The 20,393-nt window shown below is 42.5% G+C and overlaps 1 protein-coding gene across 8 annotated transcripts in view; it reads right to left on the bottom strand.

The window, feature by feature from the left end:
• LOC125446846 (protein mono-ADP-ribosyltransferase PARP6) overlaps positions 1–20,393 on the bottom strand; it is a 130,066-nt gene that overhangs the window by 97,851 nt on the left and 11,822 nt on the right. For all 8 annotated transcript variants that reach the window (XR_009442989.1, XM_048520749.1, XM_048520750.1 and 5 more), the window contains exon 2: positions 3,547–3,704. Coding sequence is in view for 7 of the 8 variants with exons in the window: in XM_048520749.1 (XP_048376706.1) it covers positions 3,547–3,549 (3 nt within the window). In the remaining variant the exon portion in view is untranslated. The remainder of the gene's footprint in view (positions 1–3,546; positions 3,705–20,393) is intronic.

Genomic DNA, 20,393 nt, shown 5'->3' with positions numbered 1-20,393 from the left:
TTGTATTGAGGCCCCGTCAGTAGAAGTTAGCTCTGCTGAGCCTGTTTAGCATCAATACCAGAGGGTCACAAACAAAAACAGAAATCAGTGAGGAAAAGCTCAGCAGGCTTGGCAGCATCTGTGAGCTGAAATCAGAGTTAAAGTTTCAGGGCCAGTGACCCTTCTTCAGAACAGATTCTGAAATACCCACATCCTAGGCACCATTGAATGAAACAGAATTGGAGGATACAACACAATAGAGGGCCATTCAGTCCATATTTCCGTTCTATTCTCTCATTCAGTGAGATCGCTGATAATCCTGAATTCTATCTCAGCCTTGAGTATACTTAATGACCCAGGATCTATAGCCGGAAGCAATAAAACAATTCATTAATTAAGTACCCTCTGATAGACAAAAACCTCTTCATCTCTGTCTTTTACATACAGTCCCTTATTTTGAGAGTATGCCTTTTGGCCTTAGACTCTCTCACTAGGGGAAACAACCTTTTTTGCATCTCTGCTCTGAAATGCCTGAAGAAATTGTGTGTTTCAATAACCTTAAAGGCTATGGAACTCATCCCAGATTCTTCCATTTTCCTTGTGGCCTCCAAATAAGTCTCTCTTCAGGTGCTTATCCAACTCTTTTTTGAAAGTTACGATCAAACCTGCCTACCCCACATACTCAGGGCATTCCAGATCCTAACCCAATTACCATGTAAAAATGTTTGTTCTAAAGCTCTTTGCAGTCTGCCTAAGTTAACCCTATTTGGATGAAACTCACTCATTTAGCCAAAGCTCAGCAAGGAACGAACAGGTTCAGCAGAGAGATGAGAGGGATGGTTTGAGGGGAAAGCAACCAAAGAAACTAAATTGTGGATGAACACATGAATAAGAAACGAGAGTAGGCCACTCAACCCTTCGAGCCTGTTCAGGTGACCTGATCCTAACCTCAACTCTACATTCCTGTATATCCTCAATAATCTATGGTCACCCTATGGTCATCAACAATCTGCCTACCTCTGCATTAAAAATATTTTAAAGATTCTGCATTCGCTGCCTTTTGAGGAAAGGAATTCCAAAAACTCTCAACTCTTTGGAAGGGAAAACAAATCCTCATCTCAGTCTTAAAGGGCAATGCCTCATTTTTCAACTATGAACCCCACCCCACCCCAGAGTTCTAGAACTAGTTGGTGAGTGGGACAGTAGACTAGAGCTTCTGGAAGTTTCAGCATTTAAGAGCTCAGGTGGGGAATAAAGAAAAGACACATCTCATCCCATCTTTTGAGGGTTCGAATCCCATTTTTACAAACAGCTCATTGCATCAACATGGCTCAGTGACAGCAGTCTCACATCTGAGTGAGAATAGCAAAGGATTCAAGTCCATCTTTAAGGCTTGAAGATGTAAATTTACACTGGCACCTCAATGTCACATGGAAAAATCTGCTGCTTCTATTAATTCCAGTTTTCTCAATGTTATAAAATTGCAAACTAAACAAAGAGGACATTTCAAAGCCAATGCTGCAAGACAGCAATGGTAACCAATGGGCCACCAAGCCCACTTAAATTCTGAGATAGTAAGAACTGGTGATGCTGGAGTCAGAGACAACAGAATGTGGAGCTGGAGGGACACAGCAGGCTGGGCAGCATCAGAGGAGCCAGAAAGCTGATGTTTCGGGTCAGAACCCTCCTTCATTTTCTGAAGAAGGGCCCCAACCTGAAACTTTAGCTTTTCCTGCCTGGCTCACTTAAATTCTCTTGGTTTACCTTTGTTGTCTTATGGGTGGGACCCAATGGAATGCTCGCTGACGCCTGAGGCAACAAAGACCCAATGAAATGTTTGGTGTTCGGTTTGTTTTAGCAGAAAGCCTGGCATTTCAACAACTCCTCTCTTTCATGTTTAATTCCTGTTTTACCCCCTGTTACACCTTCATCAAGAACCAATCAGCAGGGCAGCACGGTGGCTCAGTGGTTAGCACTGCAGCCTCACAGTGCCAGCGACCCGGGCACGATTCCCGCCTCGGGCGACTATCTGTTTGGAGTTTGCACATTCTCCCCGTGTCTGCGTAGGTTTCCTCCGGGTGGTCCAGTATCCTCCCACAGTCCAAAGATGTGCAGGGTAGGTGGGTTGGCCATGTTAAATTGCCCGTAGTGTTCAGGGGTGTGTGGGTTATAGGGGGATGAGTCTGGGTGGGATGCTTCAAGGGGCGGTGTGGACTTGTTGGGCCGAAGAGCCTGTTTCCACACTGTAGGGAATCTAATCTAATCTAATCAAACCAAACCAGCTTCCAAGGGGCAAGCATCCTTCCCATCTCTTGTGCCCTGTCTACTCCACCCCCAACACCATCTCTAAAAAGCTTGTTACAGTGTGGAAGAAGGTCATTCAACCCATCACACCTGCACTAGTTCCAGATACTTTTTTAATCTACCTGTTTGGAGATGATATTATGCACCTTTGGAGTAGGTGGGCTTTCAACCTAGGCTTCCTGTTCTTCAAACGTATTGCATTGGTTTGTCTAGTGAGGGTGAGGAAAATTACTGGGTAGCCCAATGAGCAGAAGCTATTACCTGAAGTAAATTGTAGTTGATTGCATGATAGCAATCAGGTACAAGTTACACTGTGCATGCATATTTGTATGAGGGATCACAATGAAAGTTCATTGGATTTTTTCCCAGGATGGGGTGACTGGCCTATGGAGTGAGGTTGGGTAAACTGGTATTCTCTAAAGTTTCATAGAACGAAAGGTGATCTCATTGAAACCTAAAATAAAACATAAAAAGATAGACAGAGCAGATGCTGGAGAAGAGTTTGCTCCTGTTGAAGAGTCTCGAACCAGGGAGAACAATTTAAACATAAGGGGGATGTCACTGACATGAAGAGAACTATCTCTGCTCAAACGGTTGTGAATCCTTGAAATTCACTGAAATACGGGCAAAGGTTTAGTCTTTGAGTTTGTTTAAAAGAGAGATTCATAGGTTTCTGAACACTAATGGAGTAACGGGTCATGGGGATAATGTAGGTAGAAGCATTCATTCAGATGATTCTTTGAAATGGTGGAGCGGGCTCATAGGACAAAGTAAGGTAAAAGGTTGGTTAGTTCAGTTGGCTAGTTGGCTGATTTGTTATACAAAGTGTTGACAATAGTGCGGGTTCAATTCCTACTTTAGCTGTGAAGGTCCTGCATTCCGAACCTCACATGTGCCACACAGATGCTCAGGTTGAACCACTACTAGCCTTCTCTCTCATAAGATGGCAGCTCTATGGTTGGTGAAACTATAGCAACTTCACCTTTTTGTAAGACAGCCATCAATGATTAACATGCAGAATATATCTTATTTCGGAAAGAAATGGCTGACCTCTTGAGTAGATACAAAATGTATTTTTGTATAGGCGTTTGATAACTGAGAGGTTATTAGCCACTAATTGATCATTTCAAATTTTCAAAGACCTTTTGCTCATAGAATGAAATGTAGGTTTGATGATAGGGTTGCTCGGGCCATTGAAAACCCCATATTTTGACAGTTGAACGTTCACAGGGAGTCTATGAATAGCTAATAAAACTCACTCACCATTTACGCTGAAATTCAGAGACAGGTCTGTGTTCTGACTAGGGCTTGATCCTCCATTCTGACAGAGGGGGCTGGTAATAAATGAAGAAAAGGGCCTGCAAACAATTGCCTGCACCGTGAAATCTCCTTGACAACCGATGATCTCTCAACAACTTCCTCTGCCATTGAAAAGAAGGGAAAAGGGAAAGAAAACTGTCAATTCCGTCCTGTATGAACTATAAATGTAAGAAAGAAGATAATATCTAAAGAGTGATGCCTCAAAACATTTAAAGTAACCATGTTAGGCAGTGAGAATTTGCTGCCTGAAAATGGATATGTTGCCTCAGATTAGTTTCTTGCTTCCCGTCTGTTTCTGTGGACAAAGCTGAGGTGAAGCAAACAGCTGCTCACAATGCACCATGGGAATAGGAGATTGACATCTGCGAAGCTTGCAATCATTGTGTCCAGGGACCCTCTAATGAAGAACAGATGTCACTGGGGCAGAAACAATGGCTCGCTCTCAGGTGTCTTCATCGGGGTAGAGAAAGCAACAGACACAGCCTGGGCTGATAGCTGTCCACATTGAAGTGTTCTGGCCAACATTTCCCACCTGAACAGACAGCTGAGCAATTAGTGCGACGGAGACCCTTGTTTGAAAATACCAACATCTAATATTAATAATTGATTAACAAATATTATTTTTTAGCTCTAAATGGACAGATAAATTATCAAAAACACTCCCACTCTCAAAGCAATCATGGTAGACTTTGACAAAATTCAACTCCAAAAGGTATTGAGAGGAAAAGATATGGGGGCGGTACGGTGGCGGAGGGGGTGGTGCTCAGTGGTTAGTACAACTGCCTCACAGCATTGGGGACCCAGATTTGATTCCAGCCTCTTTGCGCTGTCTGTGTGGAGTTTGCACAGTCTCCCTGTGTCTGTATAGGTTTCCACTGGGTGTTCTGGCTTCCTCCCACAGTCCAAAGGTGTGCAAGTTTGGGTGGATTGGCCACAGGACATTGCCCATAGGGTCCAGTGATATGCAGGCTAGGTGGGTTAGCCATGGGATATGCAGGTAATAGAGATGGGGTGGGTCTGGGTGTGATACTCTTCAGAAGGTCACTGTGGATTCGATGGGCTGAATGGCTTGCTTCTGCACTGTAGGGATTCTACGATTCTATTAAAAATACTGTCATAGTCGCAGTCCTTTCATGGTTTAGGTCCCCGTTTAAGTCATTAAATCTGTATATACATCCATGTCTGTAATGCAGAAATGGAATATTAGTTTGCAATATTAATTTTGCCTCAATAATCCCGCTTAGTATCTTGATTACCACTTCCATGTTATCTCTAGAATATGCCTGTCTATTTTATATGGTTACATGTTTCCACTTTTAAAATGTTGATTATTTGTTCTGAATTTTGCCTGGAAATAAAGGAACTTTATGACTTCACCAAAGTTGCCCTCAAGAACTAATTCTGAAATCCCAACTCTGAACACACAGCAGCCTCCATTTTGGCCAATAGAACAGCGGTCATGTGTATTTCACAGGAGTGGCCCCATATTTAAAAGTCCAATTTCTTTCGTTCAGAAGCAGGTTTTTTTTTCTAGGCTTCTGCAACATAATTTATGGGCTTTACATATGTGAATGAATTGTTAAAAGTAGACATGAATGTATATAAAGGCGGATAAGCTCTGTGAAATTACCAAGTTATTTAAATCAAAACTGAAAGAGCTGAGGATGCTGTAACTCAAAAAACAAAAATATAAATTGCTGGGAAAGCTCAGCAGACCCGGCAGTATCTGTGAAGAGAGATTAGAGTTAACGTTTTGGGTTGTGTGACCCTTCCTCAGAGCCGATGGTAGTTAGGAAAATGTTAGTTTGAATGGAGAAGATGGGGTTGTGAGGGGTGGTGCTTAAGGGGTAAAGAATAAGCAAGAGAGATTGGACAGATCAATGAGTGGATAATGATCTAGCGAGGAGGGTGAATATCCATTAATGTGGTCTAACAATGGGTTGTGTTGCAACAGACTATGTGATAACGAGGCCTGCTGTGTGGGGGTAGGGCTGAAGACATGGGAGAGCTCAAGTTATTTAAACCCTCTACCTTTTAAACATTAAAGAAGCCTGCTGAGTCTCTCAGTTGAAAAATAAATTAGTGCTTTCAATTTCAGAAACATGTGTTGATATAAGTCTGAGGGTTGTCATTAAAGATCAGTATTGCTTCCATCACCTATTATCGCAGTTTATGGTTTGTTTATGGTTTGTTTCATGGCTTCAAATGCTGTCTTTGATGTGGAGCTCCAAAAAAATCCATTATATTTTTAAAAAATAAGTGCGCAAAGAGTTTTATATATTGAATGAACATTTATAAACTAGATGTTTTGTTAGTCTCATGAAGCCTGCAGTAAGTACATAGAACTTTATTATATTTTATCATAACATGGTTTCTAAGGTCTGCCAAAGGCAGATACTGGGTGAGGTGGAGTGAATAAAGGCAAAAGGCATAAATATAGATGACCATAATTCGCTCTAAATTGGAATAAGGGCTACAAAAAGGGCTACGGGGATAAGTTGAGGGCATCGGTTGGCATGAGTTGGCAAAGAGAGTGTGAGGAGTCATGGCGAGTGGGTAATGACATGAATGCGACATAGTGGGGTGTGTGTGGGTAGAAGATGGGATATGAGGGCTGGAAGGTCAGTTTTTTTTATTAAAGCTGGGATAAAGTCCAGCACATAAAGAAGGGCCTTGGAAAAAGCCAATATTGACATTCGTCAATTCCAACTGTTGTCTCAGCACCATTTTCCAGGAGACAGCATGCCCAACTCCAGCTAACACCAAACAACTTTCCAATCACGTCGAAACAAAAATCTGGCCTTTTGGGAAAATTTCTTTTTCTCAAGTTGAGTTTTCCTGACTCAAGAACGAGCATTTAGACTTTATTCTACGTAACATAGAAAAGATCTGTTAATCTAAGCTGTAGGAATAAGTGTAGACATTTTGTAGTTTGAAAGTTACTACCTGGACACTTGATATTTCTTCCCTTGACTGCCTCAACAGCCTGGGATTCATCTCAACTAGAACTGTAGATTTATCCACTTTTATAGGTTGCTACCTAACCAGCATCTACAGAATCATACAGCACAGAAACAGACCCCACGGTTCAACTTGTCCCTGCTGATCCAATATCTCAACCTGACCTAGTCCAATTTGCCAGTATTTGCCCATATCCCTCCAAACCCTTCCTATCCATATACCCACCCAGATACCTTTTAAATGTTGTTACTGAACCAGCCTCCAGCACCTCCTCTGGCAGCTCATTCCTAACACTCACTACCCTCTCTGTGAAGAAGTTACGTCTCAGGTCCCTTTTAAATTTTTCCCTGATCATCTTGAACAAATGCCCTCCAATTTTGAACTCCCCCAGCATAGGAAAAAAAATCCTTAGCTATTCACTCCAACCATGCCCTTCATGATTTTATAAACTTCTATAACGTCACCTCTCAGCCTCTGATGCTCCAGGGAAAAAAGGCCACAGCTTATTCAACCTCTACCCATAACTTAAATCCTCCAACTAAGGCAACTTGCTGATAAATCTTTTCTGAATCCTTCCAGGTTTAACAACATCCTCTGATAAAAAGGTGACCAGAATTGTACATAGTATCCCAAAAGTGGCCTCACCAATGTCTTGTATAGTCTCAATATAACAGCCCAGCTCCTATACTCAATGCACTGATCAATGAAGGCAAGCAAGCAAACGCCTTCCTTACTGCCTTGTCTACCTGCGACTCCACTTTCAAGGAACTATGCACCTGCACTCCTAGGGCTCTTTGTTTGGCAACACTTCCCAGGGCCCTACCATTAACTGTATAAGTCCTGCCCCGGTTTGCCTTACCAAAATGCCACGCTTCGCATATATCTAAATTAAACTCCATCTGCCAATCCTTGGTCCATTGGCCCAGCTGTTCGAGGTCCCACTGTTATCCGAGATGATCTTCTTCACTGTCCACTATTTTGGTATCATTTGCAATCTTACTAACCATACCTCTTATGATCGCATCCAAATCCTTTATATAAGTGACAAAAAGCAGTGGACCCAAAACTGGTCACGTGGCACACCAGTGATCACAGGCGTCCAGCCTGAAAAGCAACCCTTCGCCATCACTCTCTGTCTCCTACTATCAAGCCTATTTTGTATCCAGTTGGCAGCTCCCCCAGATCCCATGTGATTTAATGTTACTAACCAGTCTACCATGTGAAACTTGTCAAAGCTTTGCTGAAGCACATGTAGACTCTGTCTTCTTCATTCTTCTTTGTCACCTCTTCAAAAAACGCGATCATATTCTCTCTTTCTGTTAATTTCTTTGAATATTTCACAGTCCTCCATCCTGACAGCTGTACCTACATCGTTCATTCTCGTCGTGAAGACTGACATAAATATTCGTTGAACACTAGCTCTACACACACATTACCACCATGGCCCATAATCCTGAATTATTTTGTTGCTCTTTCTTTATTTAGAATACTCTTTAGAATCTCTACAATATGGAAGCAGGTCATTCGGCCCATGAGTCCATGCTGACCCTACGAGGAGCATCTCACCCAGACCTCCCCCTTACCCTATCCCTGTAACACTGCATGGTGAAAATACCCTTCCTTCCTTTAGCATGGCCAAACTACCCTAACCTGCTCATCTTTAGACTGTGGGAGAAAACCAAAGCACGCGGAGGAAATTCACACAGACACAGGGAGAATGTGCAAACTCCACACAGACACCCAAGGCCGGAATTAAGCCTGGGCTTGTGGCACTGTAAAACAGTACTGCCAACCACTGACCCACCATATTCCCTTATTCTAACTAAAAATTGTTTCTCAAATACTCTCTTTCCATTTCTAATTTATTGTTTATGATCCCTACCCTTGTACTTAGCGTACTCCTCAAGGAACTCATATTGAGGCCTCAGTATCTGCCATGATCTTCACCATTTTCCTTAACTGTATCCCTCATATCCCTTGACATCAAGCTTCTCTGACCTTAGTCCCATACTTTGTCGTTATGGGGCAATATTGACCTTCATTCTCACTATTCCCTCCTCAAATGCAGCGCACTGCTTTGACATTGTTTTATCCACAGTAGCAACACAGTGTCAGCGTATCAGAAATCTAAAGTACACTCTCCTCCAAAATTTCTCCAGGCAAACATGCATCAGGCATTACTTTACCCTTTTATCGCAGGGTCCTCACCTCACCCCAACTGCCACCAAGTCCCATTCTCCTAACACCATGAGCTTGCCGACCTACAAAATCGGCTCTCAATGCAGCACCAGCTTAGTTTAAAATTCTCCTCTTCTTTTTCATATTTCTTCATGTCCTCATTGTTCTCAATCCTGGCAACCTCCTCGCCTCTGACAATGCTCCTCGAGCACTTGATTTCTCCACACATGGTGACTGTGGTTAATTAGTTCACCCTAATCTGTGGAACTCTGTGCCCAAACCCTTGCACATCTCTAACCCCTCTCTTCCTTTGAGTTGCTTCTTAAACTTCATCTCTATTATCGAGGTATTTCTCACTCAATCTTATTGGATCACATCAAATGAGGTATGATAATGCATCTCTGAAGCACCTTAGCACGTTTAACCTAATAAAAAATATCATTTACGTAAACGCAAATTATTGTTGAAATGAGTTATGAGTTTGTTGAAGATGAGTAGGAAGCAGCAATTGTCTCCACTGGAAAGGAGATCCCTAATGCAGAGCTTATAAAGACTTTTGGAAAGAGTTGTTACCAGTATGTTGTTTGATGTGGTGGAAAGGTTCATATAAAAAGCATTCGAAATAGAGGTTATAAATCGATCATTCAACCCCTCAAGCCTGCTCCACCATTCAATGTAGTCGTGGCTGATCACAGGCTTCAACTCCATTTTCAATTCCCCAAATTCCTGGTTTTCCTGGGAGGCCTATGATTTGCCTACCTCAGCCTTAAATTTACTCACTGATGGAGCATCTGCAAATCTCTGGGATATACAATTTCAAAGATTCATGATACTTTTAAAGTGAAGCTATTTCTTCTCATCTTGGTATTAAACACAGGCCTGATTTCTGCAGCCTGCCATCTAAGGGACCAATCTACTAAACCTTCACTACAGTGTGTCCAATAAAAACTGTCTTCTTCCTGCAGTATGAGCAAAAGAACTCTTTTCAAATAAAAAGGGGGAAAGTTGTTTTAAATAAAATGTTCTTCATAGGCTCTTGTTTTCACAAAACGCAGGAGAAATCATAAGTCAGTTTGCTAAGGTTGCTCCTTGACACTGCAACACTTCCAAATTATTAACAATAACAATTTAAAACTTTTTTATACAGTGAAATGTCAGGCTGTTCTTAACAAGGAAGGAAACATGGATGCCTTTGGGTGTGTGACAATGCTGTGGCTTTAAGAGGTATGTTTTGTCCTGGTTACTTTTAGAGAGAGACTGGGTACAGGTGCTGAGCAATTTATGAGAAAATAAACAACTTGTGAGGCCTTGGGTGTTTTTGTCTAAAGGTGGAACAGCAGAGACAGGCCGCGTGGATGTGGTCAAGCTCTCGCCAATCCAGAATTTTTAGTTAGCTCTCTGCATTTGTTTCTGGGATCTCAACGGGGTTGGTAGGCAGTGAATCTCTCTGGCTCACTCAGAATTTTGATGTCCTTCATTGTTCAGATCTTTGAATATGGAAGTTGGGACGTCATGTTGAGGTTGCATAGGGAGGTTGGTGAGGCCTCTTCTGGAGTACTGTGCCTGGTCCTGGGCTCCCAGTTATAGGAAGGATATTGTTAAGCTGGCAGGATGTAAGAAGGAATGGAGAGTTTGAGTTATCAAGAGAGATTGGATAGACAAGGACTTTTTCCACTGGAGCATAGGAGGTGGCCTTACAGAGGTCTATAAAATCATGAGGGCTGTAGATAATGTAAGTAGCAGGTGTTTTTCCCTAGAATGGGGGATTTAAAGACTGGGGGCAAATTTTTAAGGTGAGAGGAGAAAGATTTAAAAAAAGACATGAGGGGCACATTTTTTACGCAGAGGTGCTCATGTGTGGAATGATATTCCAGAGGAAATTGATTGATGTGGGTATGGTTATAACTTTTAATAGGCATTTAGCTAAGTCCATGCACAGGAAATGTTTGGAGGAATCTGGGCCAAGCACAGGCAGGTGGAACTAGTTTAGTTTATGGTTAGCATGGACTGGTTGAACCAAAGGGTTTCTTTCTTGTTGTATGAATATGACTATATTAAAAAAAAGTCACAGTGATGGAAGGCAAAGCTATTCGGTTGTGTTTAAGAGCACTTCTGGATGAGAAAGAAAGTGAAAAAAAATGGTAAAACCGGTCTGGATGCCTCCTGAGGCAGAGTGGTAGCATCCATGCCTCTGGGTCATGGAGGCCTGCGTTCCAGTCTCACCTGTAGCAGAACTGTGTTGTACCATCTCTAAACGGGCTGATTTGAAAAAATAGAAAGGCCCTGGTGAAGATCTCATGGTGGTAGTGCACCTACCTCTGAATTAGGAGGCCCAAATTATTGTTCCACCTGCTCCACAGATATCTGATAATGTCTCTGAATGGGCAGATTAGAAAACATATTATAAAGCCAATGTAGAACTCTGTTGTGGTGCAGTGGTACCATCTCTACCTCTGAGCCAGAAGAGCTGGGTTCAAGTCCTACCTGGTCCAGAGGTGTGTTGTGAAACATCTGAGCAGATTGTTTAAAAAATATAAGCCAGACCAAACCCCTTCCAAATCTCCCTCACTCTTGATTTTATTGTTTTTAATGGGCTAACTATCCATCTGATGATTTAGGGGTGACTCCCTGCTGGTGGTTAGTAGGTAAAAACAAAAAAAAAGGGTAATTTGATGATGGAGCGAAAAATCTCAGTTGCATGTAGGAGCACTCCTGGATAAATATATATGTGAAAAGAATGAAGCAGACCCAGGGATTGTTCTGCAGAACTGTCTTTTCTGGGCTGGGGTGAGCCTATGTATGCCATCAGCCTCAACAACAAATGACATTCTTTTCCAGTCAGGCTTCCTGAGTTATTACAGGGACTTAAACATTGGCCTCTTCCTGCAGTAACGAGCTATCACAGTAATATCAGCTCTTTTGGAAAGAAAAAGAAGCTATCCTGCTTGTAAGAATGAGCATGAAAACTAAACTCCTACTGGAGAAACAAGACATTGATCAATCACATGAACTTTTATAAGGGAGGCAGGAGTATACTGGTATTGGTACTGGACAAGTAATGTAGAAGCCGAGGTGAATGAGTTTAGGGAATATGGGTGTGAATAGATGTTGAAAGTTAAATTTTTTAAATATCTGGAATTGAAAAAGCTTGCTTGAATTGTCATCAATGTAACCACTGTCAATTGTTACAGTCTAATAATACAGAGTTGGGACTGTGATGAGGAGAAATGTCTTCATTCAGAGAATGGGAAGCCTGCCAGAGGAAGAGTTGGATATAGTTCTTGAGGTTAAAGGGATCGAACTGTATGAGGAGAAAGCTGGAACAGGGGGTTGATTTGGATGATCATACTGAATGGCAGAGCAGGCTTGATGGCCCGAATGGCCTACCCCTATGAAAACCCATCTGTTTCACAAGACAGTCCTCAAGCTTCCATGAAACCATTTCATTCACTACTATAGATTTCCTTCCATAAAAATGACATTGCTGTGAAAAGCATCTTGTTCATTTAAAAAGATGAGTTTTTACAACAGTGTTAGTTCTCATGGTCACTGTTAGAAACTAGCTTCCAATTCCAGATTTATTATTGAATTTCAACATAAACAGCTGGGATGGTACTTGAATCCATGTCCCTAGACTAGGAGCCTCTGGCAATGGTATCACCACACCACTATGAGTCCCTGATGTTATAACTCATTGTGAGGGAGGAAATACTTTTGACATGACAAATTGAGGGATTAGATTTGGGACAGTATGGTGGCACAGTGGTTAGCACTGTTGCCTCAAAGTGCTAGGGACTTGGGTTCAAAACCATTCTTGGGCAACTGTCTGTGTGGAGGTTGCACATTTTCCCCGAGTCTGTGCAAGTTTCCTCCCACAGTCTAAAGATGTAGAGGTTATGTGGATTAGCCATGCTAACTTGCCCCATTGTGTCCAGAGATGTGCAGGTTAGTTGGGCTATTCATAGGAAATGCAAGGTTATGGACATAGAGTGAGGGGGCTGGGTTTGGATGGAATGCACTTCAGAGAGGATCGGTGCAAACTTGACAGAATGAACAGCTTCTTTTTGCAGTGCAGAGTTCTGTGATTCTATGAAAATCCACGTGACCAAAAATCCAGAAAGCTATACTTGATACCTGAGTTTTCAGACACATTTGGCACACAAAGGGTACATTTTCTCAAGTAACTCTTTCAGTGTTATGGACTCCTCAAAGGCAACTAGTGTTTCTGGGAAAATTGTTCCATCAGTAAAGTTATCTATCAGATAATGCTTGGAATCACAGCTACATAGGTAGTTGTATTCATCTCAATATTGCTTACAAAAGGAGGGGCAAGTTAGATAGGTGTAAAAAATAGTCAACATAGTCCTACCAGGCCATAGGACTACTCTCTGATTAGAGAAGCGGTGGTTTAATCTGAGGGTCACCATGCCTCAGGTTATGAGAGAGGTTAGAAAGGAAAGTGCTTCATGGTAACCTCAGTCAGAATACATAAGTCAGCACTCTGCATTGTGACCAACCATCCAGCAAATACACCTTTTTGAAGATCTATTCGCTTTGTAAATTCAGGTAGCTGCCAAATACTTGTAGGTGAAATGATCAGGAACCTTGGGTCAAGAGTAGAGTTGCAAACTCATCGCCATTCCCTCCCTTACCTCATCTCATCCCTCAAAAGCCTATCACACCATCTCAATAGATCATGGCCAAGTAAGACCTCAACTTTATCCATCGAACTTTTAATCCTTCTCCCTGAAGACCTTTGACAAATACAAACATGTGTTGTTTAAATTTTCACCTTGTGAATGTTGGATCAATCAACATGTTCAATATTTCAACCTCATGATTCTATGCATCTAAATGATAACTAAATCATTTTCTGAAGAAGGGTTCAGACCTGAAACGTCAGCCTTCCTTCTTCTCTGATGCTGCTTGGCCTGCTGTGTTCATCCAGTTCCATACCATGTTATTCCTGACCTTTAAGTATGTTTTGGCAACCCACAGTGGGCGAATGCGGTCATTTTACCTGCAAGCTACTTGCAACATTGAATTACTCCTCATGCATTAATGCTCATTTAGAATTGCAAATTTGTTCATGCCAGTCTCCATAGGAGACAAAAATGATGGTTGTAGTGAACTCTGCCTGTTGTTGAAGTTGGCATGTATACAGATGTCATGATGTTATGTACTTGGATTCTGATCCACTTTCACAGGAGTAGCTTTATGAAACACTGCCACATTGCAGCAAAGAACAGCAAGTGGCCACAGGCCCTGAGCAAAGCTAGAATCAAAATAATGATGGAAACAAAATTAAGACAAAACCAACACTTGATATTCAAAAATATTTATTCACTCCTCCTTTGCCATTCTACCACCCCATCCCCCTTTCTGAAGATACTGCCTTATGCTGTTCTGTTTCACTATCTGTTATTGTGTGACTTTTATACATTCCCTAATCAACCTGTTCAGCTAGGGTTAGGGTTATAAATGTAGACCAAAATAACTGCATATGCTATAAATCACAGGCAAAAATAGAAATTGCTAGAAAAGCTCAGCAGATTTGGCAGCATCCGTGGAAGGAAAATGGGGTTAACTTTTCGGGTCAAACGTTCAGAGGAAGGGTCACCGGCCCCGAAACTTTAACTCTGATTTCTTCACAGATGCTGCCAAACTTGCTGAGCTTTTCCAGCAATTCCTATTTCTGTCTTCGCCTGACTATGAGGTGAAGATACTACATTGTCCGCAGAAGACCCCAACGTGTCTTTTACATTTGAACAATGCATGTTGGGTTATTGAGAAAAAAAACTGTTCTCTCCTTTAATTTGGCCACTTCAGGCGAGGCCAGGGGATTATAAACAGAAGCAAGAGTTCTGTTTTGTCCACGGATGATCGGATTATTTCTACGCCCACTGGGTCTCCAACCCCACTCACTTAACATCCTGATAAAAAGGTGGGATGTGGAGTTGCATGAGATAAATTGGATGTTTAATCACAGTAGCAGCTAATGTGTATGTTATCGGGTCATGAATACCTTAATGCGTGTGCGAGCTTAACTAGCAGATACCATACAACAGAGTCCTTGAGGTCTACAGCACAGAGAAAAGGCCCTTCAGCCAATTGAGTCTGCACTGATAAAAAACAACCACCTCACTATTCTCATTCCCTTTCTCAGCACTTAGCTCATGGCCTTGCGTACCTTGGCACCACAAGTGCATGCTTCTATACTTCTCAATCGTTATGGGGGTTTCTGCCTCTCCTACCCTTACAGGCAGTGAGCTCCAGATTCCCATCACCCTCTGGGTGAAAATGTTCTTCCTCCTATATCCTTTGAACTTTCTGTCTTTTTCTGTATATCCATGCCCCTGGTCAGTACTCCCTTCATCAAGGGGAAAGTTTTCTTCCTGCCTACCGAATCTATGCCCCTCACAATTTTATACATGTCAAATCATGCCCCATCTCGATCTCCTCTGCTCCAAAGAAAATAACCCCAGTCCATCCAATCCAATGCCACTTAGGTGGAAACTGGACGGAATCACTGCAAAGGTGAGATGTTTCATGTCGCAGCAGGAAGAAGAAAGCCTTTAACAGAGCCTTGTTAAAGTGAATTTTGTGTCTAGGTATTCTTATTTTAACCTGGGATGTCAGATTGAACAGGCACAGTTTTCTGAAGTTTACCAGCTTTCATCCTCACTAAAGCGAGATAGATTAAAGTATGGCTTCCTACTCTCACTTCCCTCCTGCCTACCATAACCGTGTGGAAATTGAGAACTGAACATTCAGTAGAAATACTTCGGGAGCCCCAATTCCCCACCTCCCCATATAAGACCTATTATTTGCGGTTGACTGGAATCATGGGAGGTGACTGATGCAGCAAAGCTGATTGGTGGAAGGTCTCAGGTGGCAGACCTGAGAGGTCCTGTTGGGGGGCACCTACTTGTTTCAGAATCACTGAACCATTACACAATGAGTAAGGCATCTACTGCCACAGCCCCATCTTTTTGTTGTTGCACAGCCTTCCCTTCCAGATTATAATCTACTTCCCTCTCAGATGTCTTGACTGAACCTGGCTCCACCACACACTTGAATGCCATAGAACTTGGATCATAACCTGTCAGCAGGGAGCAGATGATGAACACAAAGGGGCAAGTAGTCTGAGGTGCATTTGTTTTAGTACGAGAAGTGTAGTAGATAAGGCAGATGAACTTAGGGCTTGGATCGGTACCTGGGAGTATGATGTTATTGCTATTACTGAGACTTGATTGAGGGAAGGGTATGATTGGCAACTGGATTTCCCAGAAAATCGATGCCTCAGGCAGGACAGAGAGGGAGGTAAAAGGGGTGGAGGAGTTGCATTCCTGGAAAAGAGGATATCACAGCTGTACTGAAGGAGGGCGCTATGGAGGACTCGAGCAGTGAGGCAATATGGGCAGAATTCAGAAATAGGAACGGTGCAGTAACAATGTTGGGGCTGTACTACAGGCCTCACAACAGCGAGCGTGAGATAGAGGTACAAATATGTAAACAAATTATCGAAAGGTGTAGGTGCAACAGGGTAGTGGTGATGGAAGATTTTAATTTTCCCAACATTGACTGGGATTCACTTAGTGTTAGGGGTCAAGATGGAGCAGAATTCGTAAGGAGCATCCAGGAGTGTTTTCTAGAGCAGTATGTATGTCGTCCAACTCGGGAAGGGTCCATACTGGACCTGGTGTTGGGGAATGCGCCCCGCCAGGTGGTTGAAATTACAGTAGAGGACGACTTTGGAAATAGTGGCCACCATTCCGTAAGTTTTAAAATACTCATGGACAAAGATGAGAATGGTCCTAAAGGAAGAGTTCTAAGCTGGGGGAAGGCCAACTATACCAAAATTCGGCAGGATCTGGGGAATGTAGATTGGGAGCAGCTGTTTGACGGTAAATCCACATTGGATATGTGGGGGGCTTTTAAGGAGAGGTTGATTAGAGTGTAGGAGAGACATGTTCATGTGAAAATGAGGGATAGAAATGGAAAGATTAGGGAACCACGGATGATAGGTGACATTGTGAGACTAGCTAAGAGGAAAAAGGAAGCATACATAAGGTCTAGGCGACTGAAGATGGATGAAGCTTTGGCAGAATATCAGGAATGTTGGGCGAATCTGAAACAAGGAATTAAGCGGGCTAAAAGGGGACATGAGATATCTTTAGCAAACATGGATAAGGAAAATCCCAAAGCCTTTATTCATATATAAAGAGCAAGTGGGTAACTAGAGGAAGGATTGGCCCACTTAAGGACAAAGAAGGAAAGTTATGTGTTGAGTCAGAGAAAATGGGTGACATTCTTAACGAGCTCTTTGCATCGGTATTCACCAAGGAGAGGGACATGACGGATGTTGAGGTTAGGGATTGATGTTTGATTACTCTAGGTCAAGTCGGCATAAGGAGGGAGGAAGTGTTGGTATCCTAAAAGACTTTAAGGTGGACAAGTCCCCAGGTCCGATGGGATCTACCTCAGGTTTTGAGGGAAGTGAGAGAGAGGAAATAGCTGGGACCTTAACAGATATCAGGGAAGTTGCTGGAGAAGATACTGAGGGATAGGATCTATTCCCATTTGGAAGAAAATGGGCTAATCAGTGATAGACAACATGGTTTTGTGCAGGGACGGTCATGTCTTACCAACTTAATAGAATTCTTTGAGGATGTGAAAAAGTTGATTGATGAGGGAAAGTGTGTAGATGTCATATACATGGACTTCAGTAAGGCGTTTGATAAGGTTCCCCATGGCAGGCTGATAGAGAAAGTGAAGTTGCATGGGGTCCAGGGTGTGCTAGTTGGATGGATAAAAAAACTGACTCGGCAACAGGAGACAGGGAGTAGTAGTGGAAGGGGTTTGTCAAATTGAAGACCTGTGACCAGTGGTGTTCCACAGGGATCTGTGCTGGGACCACTGTTGTTTGTGATATACGTAAATGATTTGGAGGAAGGTGTAGGTGCGATAGGGTTAGGGTCTGATCAGCAAGTTTGCAGGTGACACGAAGGTTGGTGGCGTAGCATATAGTGAAGGGGGCTGTCAGTGATTAGAGCAGAATATAGATAGACTGGAGAGTTGGGCAGATAAATGGCAGATGGAGTTCAATCCGGGCAAATGCGAGGTGATGCATTTTGGAAGATCTAATTCACGGGCAAATTATAGAGTAAATGGAGAAGTCCTGGGGAAAATTGATGTACAGAGATATCCGGGTGTTCAGGTCCATTGTTCCCTGAAGGTGGCAAAGCAGGTCAATAGAGTGGTCAAGAAGGCATATGGCATGCTTTCCTTCGTTGGGCGGGGTATTGAGTACAAGAGTTGGCAGGTCATGGTGCAGTTGTATAAGACTTTGGTTCGGCCACATTTAGAGTACTGTGTACATTTCTGGTCACCACATTACCAAAAGGATGTGGATGCTTTGGAGAGGGTGCAGAGGAGGTTCACCAAGATGTTGCCTGGTATGGAGGGCACTAGCTATGAAGAAAGGTTGAGTAGATTAGGATTATTTTCATTAGAAAGATGGAGATGGAAGGGGGACTTGACCGAGGTCTACAAAATCATGAGGGGTATAGACAAGATGGATAGCAAGAAGCTTTCTCCCAGAGTGGAGGACTCAATTACTAGAGGTCATGAGTTCAAAGTGAGAGGAGGAAAGTTTAGGGGAGATATGCATGGAAAGTTTGTTACGCAGAGGGTGGTAAGTGCCTGGAACACGTTGCCAGCGGAGGTGATAGATGCAGACATGATAGTGTCTTTTAAGATGTATCTGGACAGGTACATGGATGGGCAGGGAGCAAAAAGATACAGACCCTTAGAAAATAGATGACAGGTTTAGACAGAGGATGTCGATCGGCGCAGGCTTGGAGGGCTGAAGGGCCTGTTCCTATGCTGTAATATTCTTTGTTCTTATGTAATACTGAATGGGATTAGTTTAGAATGGTATCATGGTCTGCGCACAAATGGTGGGCCAAAAGGCTTGACCGTTCTATGTAAATGTGCTCACTGCATGGAAACCATGCTTTCATGTCACTGTAGCTTCTTTAGCTTGTCTTGTCCTTCCAGGGCCTTTTACTGATGGGAACAACTCTTCCATATTTTTCTTTCTCAAGAGCCCATGTACAGCCTACTTGTACAGGGTATCCACAATTCTGGCCTACAATTCTTGTTTTTAAATTGGAAGTTAATGTGTTTGAGAAATCTCCAAACTAAAGCTGTGGATGCTCTCTCATGATCAAGGTCAAGCTGCTGCTTCTTTCTAACATTGAGAGTGGGGGCCTCTTATTGGCTCAAGTTTAGAGAGCTTATGTTCAAAACTCATTCAGAGAAATGATTCAGGTAAGTGGAGTTGAGGATCATCAGATCAGCCATGATCTCATTGAATGATGGAGAAAACTCGATGGGCTGAATGGTCGATATTTGCTCCTATATCTTATGGATGACAAGTTTGCCCTCTGGATATTAACTTTACTGAAAATGGCAGGTCAGTGTGGCGACTATTCTCCACTCAAACAGGCTGCAGTCCCCAGTATTTGACAATGCCCGGAGTCCTGCTGTTACATGTCACAGGCAATGTGTGTTTCACTGAAACCTTTGCTCCTCATCATTATTTTCTCTTGGGTTCCTGAATCTTTCGACCAGCTTTCAGTCTACTGCTGATTTTGTGTTTATTTAAATCTGCAACTAAAAACTTAAGGACAGTCACCTACTGCTTAGCAACAGCCTCCACAGAATATTCCTTTCAGAGTTATCATATTCTCAAGGAAGTAAAGAATGAGGAACAATTTAATGACATGAAGTGGTATAGACGAATGTACATTGAAGAAAACTTTGTAGGTGCTCTACTCATACTATCCAAGGAATCTGAAGCCGTTTGTGGTTTCATCCATATGAATCCATGTGACATATACCACAGACAGTCAAGTTGTTTGGAGTCAGATATCTTGAAGTTTGCTTACAACACAAAACAAGACTATGTTATCATAGACTTAGATACATTGTCTGGGTTCTGCGTTTCCTGATGTTACTGCACATTACACATGTCTGGCGACTAACTGAAGACACCACACTGATTTACTTAGACAGACTGGCTGATGGTGAGGCAGGTTTAAACTGGATCACAAATTGTGATCTCATAATTATTCTAGAAGTCTCTGGTCTGCAATCTATGTCCTATCACAACAGAATCATGCCTCAATGCTTACTACGCAGATAGTCTCAGTACTATTGTTCATTACAAAACCTCTCCCAAGACCAGGAAAAAAGGTCTAACTACTGCCTTGAAACCAAATTCTAGTTGCTACAGTTACAATGTGGACACATCAGCTTTACTGAAGCATTGAATCATTTAGGCCTGGAAATATTCTGTTTGGAGAAGCAGGATATGATAGGCTCTTTACCTAGCAAGAATAAAGGAACAGAGTTTTATATCCACAACAGCATTGCACCGTACTAAGATGGTAGAAAATTGAAAGTTGCCTTTTACCATATTTTGCACTAAAATGCAATAAATTTATTGTGATCGTAGAATCCCTATGGTGTAGAAGCTGGCCAATTAGACCATCGAGTCCACACTTACCTTCTTAAAGGCATCCCACCCAGACCCATCCCTTACCGACAATTCCCCATGGCTAATCCACCAAAGCCAGAACATC

The sequence above is a fragment of the Stegostoma tigrinum genome, chromosome 36 (assembly GCF_030684315.1).
Source record: "Stegostoma tigrinum isolate sSteTig4 chromosome 36, sSteTig4.hap1, whole genome shotgun sequence".
In the NCBI taxonomy this organism is placed as follows: domain Eukaryota; kingdom Metazoa; phylum Chordata; class Chondrichthyes; order Orectolobiformes; family Stegostomatidae; genus Stegostoma; species Stegostoma tigrinum.
The sequence above is the reverse complement of the archived record's forward strand: the minus strand, read 5'-3'. Positions and strand labels throughout refer to the sequence as shown.